At 33.4% G+C, this 10,646-nt stretch overlaps 2 protein-coding genes across 2 annotated transcripts; both read right to left on the bottom strand.

Annotated features, from left to right (window-relative positions):
- Positions 1-820: 820 nt before the first annotated feature.
- Positions 821-6,814, bottom strand: LOC129316595 (pentatricopeptide repeat-containing protein At5g41170, mitochondrial-like). Its single transcript, XM_054961009.1, is given in 5 exon segments — positions 821-1,069; positions 1,163-5,814; positions 5,817-5,863; positions 5,950-6,068; positions 6,134-6,814. Coding segments are annotated over 4 exon segments (1,110 nt in total). The 5' UTR covers positions 6,647-6,814; the 3' UTR covers positions 821-1,069; positions 1,163-5,383.
- On the bottom strand, positions 6,649-10,246 carry LOC129316594 (uncharacterized). The gene is made up of 5 exons (XM_054961008.1): positions 8,554-10,246; positions 8,253-8,354; positions 7,354-7,464; positions 7,136-7,239; positions 6,649-6,795 (listed from the first exon to the last, which is right to left on the bottom strand). Exons 1-5 carry the CDS (start codon positions 10,244-10,246, stop codon positions 6,649-6,651), a joined length of 2,157 nt encoding a protein of 718 aa, XP_054816983.1.
- Positions 10,247-10,646: the final 400 nt, after the last annotated feature.

The following is a 10,646-nucleotide window of genomic DNA, read 5'->3' as shown; positions in this document are numbered from 1 at the left end:
TTCAGTTTTCTTTCAGTTTTATATATACGTTGTTTTTGGACTTGGTGGGGCATGGGAGAAACTAGAAGAATGCGATTTTGAATAATGAATATCAAACATGCTACCCCACTGTGCAATATTTTTGTTTCTTGTACTGTGTAATGTGTAATTCAATCAGATTTATTTTAAATGATTATTCTTGTTGCTTATATTCATGGCTTAACAAGTGCTGAAAAATTCAGATTAACAAAAAAAATTATCATTTAAGCTAATTAGTGAATATGTAGGAGGAAAAACCAATTTAAAATATGCAAGTACAAGAACTGATATGAAAAATTATCATATTTCAAGAAGACAACAAGCTATCATATGGTGAAACGAGATGTGTTTTTTACTTTGAAGACAATTGATGAAAAATTCATCTCTCTTTTATGCTTATTAAATTGACTTGGAAGTGTAAGTTATAAATGTGTTCTAGTATGATATACATTGATTGACTATTCTTTATTTTGGAGAAGTCATTTTACTCAAATACAATTTATTAGACAAATTGGAATAATAGATCTCTTGTTATTTTCTGACATTAACCATTTTAGGGGAGGGGTGATATTTAGAATCGCATTGTTATGTGATAAGATCATTGAGCCTTTCAAATGGCTCTCTGAAACCTTTTTGCATGCACACAAAAATGTAAGTTCCTGACCAAGACATTACAATGGCATGTGCATTACAAGCAATGCCAAAAATAAGATATGCCTAGAGCACACAACATATTTCAAGGAAAGCAATGAAGCCCTTTAACAATTCAATAAAGAATGGTTCGCAGGCAAATTGAATCCCATCAACATAATAGAATCCCATATCATGACTGATTTCCAGGCAAATTGAGTCACTTTTGTTCAAATCAATATAACTTTTACTACACTTCACAGTTTCAAGACCATACAATATTTATTTACATTGTTGAGATTCAAATACAGGTTCAAGGCCATACAATATCATCCAGTTCAGCTCATCCCTTCCCAGCTGCTTCATTAGCTCCTTTTGTTTTAGCCATTTCTTCCTTTTATTCCAGCCATTGCTTCTACACCTGTTCCAGTCAGAGCTTCTATTAGATACACTTGAGCTTCTCTTTCGTTGTTTTTGGCCATGATGGCTCTTGAAATCATTGTATGGCACTTACTGTGCTTGAGCTTCTCTCTTTCTGATCTTTTCTGATCTTGGAGCTCATTTTGTTCATAACTCCTTGGTTGATTGTAGCTACTACTTTCTTTTTGGATTGCAATTATAAAGTTTCGCAGTGTAAAGTTAATGTCATCATCTACCACAATATATCAAGACAAAAGTGCAATATATGAAATCTTGAAAGTTTCAATTTGTGAATTTTATCAACCCAATTCATAACAAGTTATGCAAAACCAGCCCAATGATCATCATATCTCTTCCATTATTTCCTCCTTTGTACCCATGCTTGTTTGCAACCTATAATACCAGTTTCACATATATGAAATAGGATTATTATAGATATGAAATAGTAAAGTCACTTCTGATATAAAAACAAACATATTAGACACAATTTTTAAAGGGGAAAGAAATAGTAGTCACTTATGATATATAAACCTTGCTTCACTTAGGTGCGCACCTTTTTAGCGCCTTGCGCCTAGGCCGTTTTACAAGCTTTGCAGCTTGAGTGCGCCTTTCGCCTTTAACAACACTGGCGAGGGCAACAAAACTAAACCTTGGATACCGTGAGGTCAGAGCTCTATTGTTCTTTGAGTATTTATGCAAAGCATTTTTCAAAATTACAGCATTCAGTAGTTATCAGCCCATCAATAATACAATAAGTACCATTGTTCACACTTTTGAAATCCATACAAGTACGTCCATCAATGCATAATCAGATTCAATACCAAAGCAATCATGTCCAATACTTATCAAAGCAGCAAATTCAATTAGATTTAAACAACATTGAATCAAAATCGTATTCAATTACTTTCCAAAACAACATTGAATTAGATGGAAGCACTGTGGGAAGATTGAGTTTCCTCTTTTCAGACATGAACAAATCAATTGTCCTCACCTTAGTTGAACAGGAGAATAACAAAACACAATGTCATTTCATTTTAAAAAATCATAACCCATCCCCACCATAGAGATTGTTGAAGAATCAAGGATAAAGAATGGGTGAACACTTTCAACGAAGCTATTGAACATGAATCCTTACCACAAAACTCTACTTTCTAAGCTCAAGTGATGAACTAACAATGGGGGTTAAATCAACAATGAAGATGCCAATGATGAATGTAACAGACCTAATTTTTGCCTTTTTTTTTTTTGACAAAAGAAAACCTCCCCCCTTTATTTTTATAAAAAAACATTTTTCTTAAAAATATACCTGTCCAAACAAAGCGACATCAAAATTAACAATCACCACTGAACTTAAGGCAAATAGAGCCCAATAAATAATTTGTAGAAAGTTCAGGGTTCAACAACAGTTTATAGATATAATCAACTCTACTAAACACACATTTTTCTTATACCATTAACATGTACAATCCAAAATAAATAGGCTTGGCCCAATAGAAAACCATGGTCCAGATTGACGTGTTTAAAAGTTATCAAGTTCAAACAAAAGATTGAGTAGTTACGGTCAAATAACCTATAACAATTATCCAAAATAAAATTTATAAGGGTCCCTAAGTCATAGCAATTATAATTACAAAATAAACAGAAAACCACGTGCCAAGCTGAGAGAAGGGAGCCTAAGCTCACTTCTTCGGTGCCTTCCCTATAGCTCCATTTAACTGCTCACCTAAAAATGATAAGAAGTAACATGTAAGATTAAAAATCTCAGTAACAATTGGTTATTCTAACATATACCAACATATTTCTTGAAATCAGTTCGCAAACATATCCGTAGATATACATATGCATTTCATGATCAATACATAAAACAAGAAATGTAATATTCACAATTTTATAACAATTTTTAAATCAATGTCAAATTAAAACAATAGTGATACATTTCCCAACCTCACCCTTATGGCTCCTAACTCCTTTATTACCGCTAGCTGGAGCCTAAACTAAGGTTATACTCGGCCAAAGGTACATTGCCATCAGAATAGGACTCCTTCCCTTAAAAAGAAGGTGCCCATCGTCTCAAAATGTCAAAGACATTGGGAACTACAAGAAAAAGGCCAACCATTACGCACGTAGTGGAGGCAAACCACGTGGCATAATATTCAATCATTAATCCCGAACAAATAATCATATTACTAGCCATCCTTATTACCTCTTTTGCGACATATAAAACAAATGTCACATTCCACAATAAGATTACACAAATATTAATATATATATACACAATACTAAAAACCAGTATCTCAATATATGAAAGGATATTCCAATGTTACCTCTTTTCCAAGCTACAACTAACTCAGATGTGTAAGGAATTTCTTAACCACGATAATAGATTAATCTACGACATCGAATGATATAAATACCGTTAGATATATATATATATATATTGTAATTTATCAATTAAATATAAAATTTAACTAAACTTCTCAAGTTTACAATCATATCCTTCCAATCTAAATCCCTCCAATAAAAACCCAAAATTAAATTAAATTAACTTATCTAAATCTCAAAAACAAAATTTAATCAATATAAACATCCTATACACCAGAAATCACAAATTTTATAATTAAAAACTTAATTTTAAACCCCCAAATCAGTTTATAGAACAAATCTGAACTAATAAAATTTAAGTACTAATTTATCTCTACTAATTAATAGTTTTCATTGTTAAAAGTCAATACTTACTCTAAGTTTAAATTTTAGAATTTACTTTACTCATCAAAATTTTAATATTATTTGAAAGCTCTGGATGAGTAGGAAAATATTTATAAAAGAAATTTTGGAAATAGAAATAGTTTTGAGCATAAAATCTTACCTCAAAAGCCTTCAAACCCTTAACCTTTTCCTTTCCTTCTCCTTCTCTCTATCTCCCTCTCTTTCTCTCTCTCTCTCTCTTGTCTTGTGCGTGAATGAGATGAGAGAGCAAAGCCATAATATATATATTGGCCTCAATTCCACCGCCTCATCTTATTCTCTTTTTTTTTTTTTTTTAACTTCAATATACTTCCTCATTAAGTCTTCTCTTTATTTATATATATATATATATATATATATTATCACTTATCATTATTTCCAATTTTTAAAAGCAAAACTTAACATAAAAATTATATCCTAAGTTAAACAAAATCTCCTAATTAATTTATTTATCTTCAAACATTCTTTCTATTTTTTTTTCATTAATTCTAATTAACTCTAAAAATTAAAGTAGAATGTTACAATGAAGACCTTAGAACATTCACTGACAATGAAGACCTCTTGAGGGTCGATATGGTTTGAGGGAAATGAGAATTCATCATTGCAGAATGAAATGGAAAGAGGCAAACGATGAGGGCTGAAACTTGATTTGGTCTCTTCTCTCCAAATTCCACAAGCAACAGTTGAGATTATAATAAAATGAATGGCGTAGATTCTACCTGAATAAGCAAAACGAGTAAACGACATTGTTTAGAATTAGTGGAGAGGGGTAAGTGGAGAGAAGCTGGGTCCAAAACAGAAACTTCAAAAATTGTTGCTGAAGATGAACCATTCTGGTACCATAACATTGTGGCAATAAGTATATTATATACAAGTTCACGTTCTTCCATAAAGTGAAAAGTATTGTTCCATTGAGTCTGAAATCTTCCACCCAATTGATGACATGAGAAAAGAACTCTATCATAGCAATCTGAGAGACAAATGCATTAGCAACAAGAGATGCATATCAAACGGTTGAATGAATTTAGTAATCTGCCATTAAGAAGAAAGAACAAAGCCATTTTAAGAAAAAATTTTAACATTGCTAATGGCACAAAGGCAACATAAATTTACTAAATGTAAGCCTTGAACAGAACATCAATAGTAATCAGAATCAAACAACTTTTAGCAGAAACAAACAAGAACTAGAGGGCCTCACCTTGTTTCAATTTTTTGACAAGTCCTTTGAAACCATTTTACGAAGAAGCTTCTCGGTGTCACCATTCTCGTTCTTATCAAGAAGGTGTCCAGTAATAATTTTAAAGTTTATATTGTTAGGGATGTACCCACTGTCTACCATTTTATCAGCTAGAATCATTGCCTCATCAAACAAACCATCTTTGCAAAGTCCTTTGATCATAACATTATAAGACACAACATCTAGATGGTGACCTTCCATCAATAGACAGTGAAAAATCTCTCTTGCCTTATTTAGTTTCCCACCTGTGCACAAACCATCCATAAGAATATTATCGGTGTGGACAGTAGGTCGTATTTCTTCTCTGACAACATGTTGAAATAATGCAATTGCTCAATCAAGATCCTGCCTTTTGCAAAATGCATTTAACAATACATTAAAAGTGAATATATTTGGGGGATGACCTCTGTGGCGCATCTCATCAACATCTGAGAGTCTTCCTGCTTTGCACAAGCCATCAATAAGAGAATTATAACTTGCGGTGTTGGGAACCAAATTTCTAGAACGCATTTTCTTAAAGAGATACATGGCCTCATCCAATCTTCTATTCTTACAATATCCATTAATCAAAATATTATAACAGACAACATTAGGTCTCAAACCACTTTTGATCATCTTATTAAATACTCCTACTGCTCCCTTTACATTATTGATCAGACAGTACCCGTCTATTAAGCTGGTATGGGAAACAACAGTGGGCTTTTGACCAAGCTTCATGATTTTGGCAAACATGGCTTGTGCTTGGATGATCCTTCCATCCTTACAAATGCATCCACCAATATACTGAGGGTGATTACATTCAAGTTGATGCCTCTTTGGAACATATCATTAAGCAATTGAGTAACTTATTTCCAACTATGGATTTTGCAGAACCCATCTATTAGAGTGCTGTATGTGACCGCAGGCCAATCATTTCTGAAAACAAACCATGTCCCTCACTTGCAAATCCATCCTTACAAAGCCCATCGATAACTGTACTGTACATAACTACATCAGGCTTCATAGCAAGACTCGGCAGCTTCCGGAGTAATTTGACAGCAGATATTGATTTCCCCATTTTACATAATCCATTGACTATAGTGCCGTAACTAACTTCATTAAAAAAGAATATCCTTTTACAATGAGGTCATCGTGAAAATCCAATGCTTCCCCAACCATGTTATTGATACATAGCCGGTTCAATAATGTAGTCAAAGTTATCGTATCCGGCTGAAAACCCATCTTGAAAATCTTCCCCAACAGAGGGAAAGCAGAATCCATCCGACCCACGTGGCAGTAACAACTGATCAAAATACTCAGAGAAACTAAAGATGGAGTGAAACCCTTCAACTCCACCTGAGAACCAAGTGAAATGGCAGTGGGGTCATGCTTCATCTTGGCAATGACGCCTAAACTTTTGGTAATTTCGCATATCGAGGGAGGAGGGCGTTGACGGAACAGGCGATTGAATAAAGCAATGGCATCGGAAACCTCATCAGGGTTTGGAGAATGGGAATGAAGGAAGAACTTGAAATAGAGTGAGAAAGGTAAAGATAGAAGAAAGCGAGAAGAAGATGATGGAGGAAAGGTATACCTGGTTGCTGCAAAACACAACATCTTCACTTTGCAGATGCTTCAACAGAGGGATCGGAATTGAGTTTTCTGCTGAGAGTCGGAACTCTAAACTCGGAAAGATGGTTTAACATTAAATTTAAACCATTCACATTTATCAGTAAACTCCAAAATTTTCTCAAAATGCAGCGGAGCTGCAGATGCGCATATCAAAGCCAACAAGTCCTGTGATCCTCCCCCACCCCCCCTCCAATTATATCATATTGTAAAATATACGAAGCACATCTAGTATAGGTAGTCACAAGAATAGATCATGGATTGGTGATTCAATCAAAAGTTAAATCGATGATCAAACGATCATGATTAAAATAATATAATTTAAATAAAAAAATATTAATTATAAAAAAAGTCAATCAAATTTAACCACTCAAAAGTCCAACAATAATAAAATACAACACTTCAAATATCAATCCTTAATTCCTTACAATTACAACCCTTTAATCATTAAAAAGTCTAAAACTAATATTCACCAACACCAAAATCATCATTAACTTCATTCAAATTTTCGGGCATTGAGACATCAGGAGTTGAATGAGAAAAACTAGAATTACTAGCAACATCAGGCAAAGGTGGGGACTCTAGAACATTCATATATTCATCACTTACAAGAACTAAAAATTAATACTAATGAATGGCATTTTAAAAAAGAAATTCATATACTTGTATTAGATATGATAGTAGATTTAATAAACCTTCATAATCTCTCTCAAGGGTTGATGGAGCAGTTATGGTTTCATTGTGAATAGTACTTTCAAGATTTGCAACATTTTGAGAATCAAACTCAGGAGCTGGCTCTTCCTCTTCTTCAACCATCCAAAAGTCAACTTTGTCAATTGATTCATAATCAATGGGATCATAACTTTTATTTTTCGTCAATTGACTCCTTAAAAAAATAAAGCAATTAAATATGATAAACAATAATAAAAATACAGCATCATTAAAAGTTGCTTTAGATTAGGTAAAAGTTGCATGAAACTGAGACTCGCACAAAACATATGAATATGTACACGCATATGTAATCCCTTCCCCATGCATCATGCATTTTGAATCTGTTATGCTGCCCATCTCCCCATAATAGCACATAAAACCACATATTAAATTTTAAGATAATAATAATCTATCCATGCCATTAAAAATAAATAGTCAGCTTTTTTTTAATGAAATGTTCAGAGGCTACTTAATTACATCAATCAACGTGGTTGAAATGGAGAGGGAAGAAGCAAAAAATGATTATCACGTGAACGTAAGCATTATCTAACAACATTAATAACTTAAGGTTCAAATCCTCTAAATATCATGTGAAAGTAAGCATTTTGAGTGATAGATGGAGGGGAAAAAATGCCTAGATACAGCATCAAACTTCCACCCTTTCACTGCAACAAATATCACATATAAGTGAGCACTTTTGATGGTGTAGAGGAAAAACTAATAAGAAGAAAAGAAAAGAAACATCACATATAAAAGTATTACCATTCAAAACTCTAATTTTTACCTATGATTCAATCTCAAATTATAATTTATAAAAACCAAATCATTCAATCTTTGATGTTGTAATCTATTTCATCTTTGGTATGGATGTGTTCAAACAAACTCCAATTTCTTTCACAGCCAGAAGAAGAAGTTTGGTTAAGAATGCGCATTGCAAGAGTTTGCAATTCTGGAACAAAATCTCCATAGAATGACCACCATTCATCTGCAAATGAAAAATATTTAGTTAGTTGTTAATCATATAATAACTAGAATTACCATGAACATGTTAAATAATAAATATGAATATTCACAAGGATTTAATTTTTGGGCTGCTCTCTGACATGAAGTTTTGTCAAAAGACTCTTTACGATCACGATACAAACTCAACTACTTCATCATCATAATATAATCAATTTCTTCACTTTCATTGGACTTAAACACGTCAAACATTGCATCCATTAACCTTCTTTTGTGAACAAAGTTTTCATCATACAAGAATGCAGGATTCAACAAATACGCCGCTGCATGAAGATTTGTCTTAAAGTGCTTATCCCAATGAGCTTGAATAATGTTTGTGTAAGGCTTGTAATAATTTTTGTTATTGTTAAATGTTGCCTTGATTGCTTTTTTTGCCCTTTGCATGCCTTCATAAACATAAGGCAAAGAAGGCTTCTCATCTGAATCCACAATTCTCAACAACTTTATAAGAGGAGACACAACTTTCATAATTTCTAAGCAATCACCCCAAAAGCCATTATCTAATATGATGGCAGTAACAATTATTTCAGCTTGAGTCTTTGACAATTTATGATCTACAAAGTACTTATCAATCACCAAAGCTTGCAAGTTATGCTTATGCATATATATGCTATGCAACGTGATAAATGTAGAGGCAAATCTTGTTGCACCAGGACACACAATTTCTTTCCAACCCCGTCTTTTCCTAAGCCATGACAAGAAGATCATATGATTATAAACAAAAACAGTTATCTTTGATGCCTTAGTTGCAAGTGCTGACACATTATCTAAGCTTGCTATATCTTTTAAAGTAAGGTTCAAATAATAAGCAGCACAAGGTGACCAATAAATATTTTTATATTTTTCCTCAATCAACTTGCCACATGTTACATAATTTGCAGCATTATCAGTCACTATGTGAACAATGTTCTTGGGACCAACCCACTCAATCACTTCACATAACAACAAGAACAAAGTCCTAGCATCTTTTACGAAATCTGAAGCATCAATAGATTTCACAAAAACCATTCCATTTGTAGAATAGACTAAGAAATTAATCAAAGTTCGCTGCCTCACATCTGTCCAACCATCAGCCATGAGTGTACATCTAGTGTTTTTCCATTTAGCTTGATGACTCTCAATAAGTAATTGACATTCCTTTTTCCAATCTGTCAACAAATTGATTCTAAATTCATAAGCATTAGGGGCTTTGAACCTCAGCCCAATTGAAGCAATAGCATCTATGACTTTTTGAAATAAAGGACAATCTAATGCATTAAATGGAATACAATTGACAATAGCCCATTCAGCAATAATCATTTTTGCATTATACTGTGCTTCTTTTGTTGCAAGCACACTCTTGATGCTAGGTTGGGAACCAGGAGTTATCCTGGGGGCAAAATAATTCTCAACTGAAGCAGTAGAAGCTTGCCTCTTATTGGCACTTCTCTCAGGGGCTGTCTTAATTAGAGTAGGGGCAATTAGATCATTAGTTTTGAGGTCCCCAATGTCTACTTGTTCTTGTTCTTGTTCTTTTCTATCATCAACCTTCCTTTTTCTCCCACCTTTCAAAGACTCAACCATCCTATGACGTATATCATAAGGAACTTTCTTACAAGAAGCTACTTGACCACTCACACCAGCAAGATGTTGCTTCATTCTGTTAATCCCACCTCCTCCATAACTTGATGCACAATAAAGACAAGTATATATATTTTTCTTGCCCTCTTTTCTTAAGGCAACATGTGCCCAAGCAGGGTCAGTTTTTCCACACACAGATAGGGCCTCACATGTTGAGTCATTACCACTAGGAGGGGGATCATTGGAATTGAAGGTAAGATTCTCATTTCGATCACTAGGACTACTTCCAATATCCATAATCAATATAATGACTACATTTTATTCTGCAAGCTAAAGACAAAGCTTCAATTTTATTTTTTAACACAAATGCAAAATTCAAATAATAAATTAACAATAAAGCTAAATCAAGAAACAACTAGGCACGAGAAGAGGCAAGTTGAATCATATCTAAAAACAACAATAACAAAAAGAGACAACAGTCATGACCAAAATCAAGCAAACAATCATCTTCTCCAGAAATAAAAATAATCAGTAGCTTACTTAGCAATAAGCAATCAACTGCCGAAAGCAATATAGTTCAAGAAAGCAATTAGCTTACTTAGCAGCAAAAGCAATATAGTTCAAGAAACAACAATCAGGCAAAGAAACAATAATCACGAGCTGAAGTAAGAAATAAAAACAAAGTCCAGCACGAGAT

This window comes from Prosopis cineraria, unplaced genomic scaffold (assembly GCF_029017545.1).
Source record: "Prosopis cineraria cultivar Desert tree isolate PC_DT_omini unplaced genomic scaffold, ASM2901754v1 PC7, whole genome shotgun sequence".
Taxonomy (NCBI): Eukaryota; Viridiplantae; Streptophyta; class Magnoliopsida; order Fabales; family Fabaceae; genus Prosopis; species Prosopis cineraria.
The sequence above is the reverse complement of the archived record's forward strand: the minus strand, read 5'-3'. Positions and strand labels throughout refer to the sequence as shown.

Bases quoted from the DNA above. Each gene is read 5' to 3' on its own strand.
- LOC129316594 (XM_054961008.1), bottom strand. From the start codon at position 10,246: ATGGATATTGGAAGTAGTCCTAGTGATCGAAATGAGAATCTTACCTTC. The intron at 8,355-8,553 runs GTGAAGAAATTG...TTTCATTTGCAG, and splicing joins CGTGTTTAAGTCCAATGAAA to ATGAATGGTGGTCATTCTAT. The intron at 7,465-8,252 runs GTTTGTTTGAAC...GGATGGTTGAAG, and splicing joins TGGCTGTGAAAGAAATTGGA to AAGAGGAAGAGCCAGCTCCT.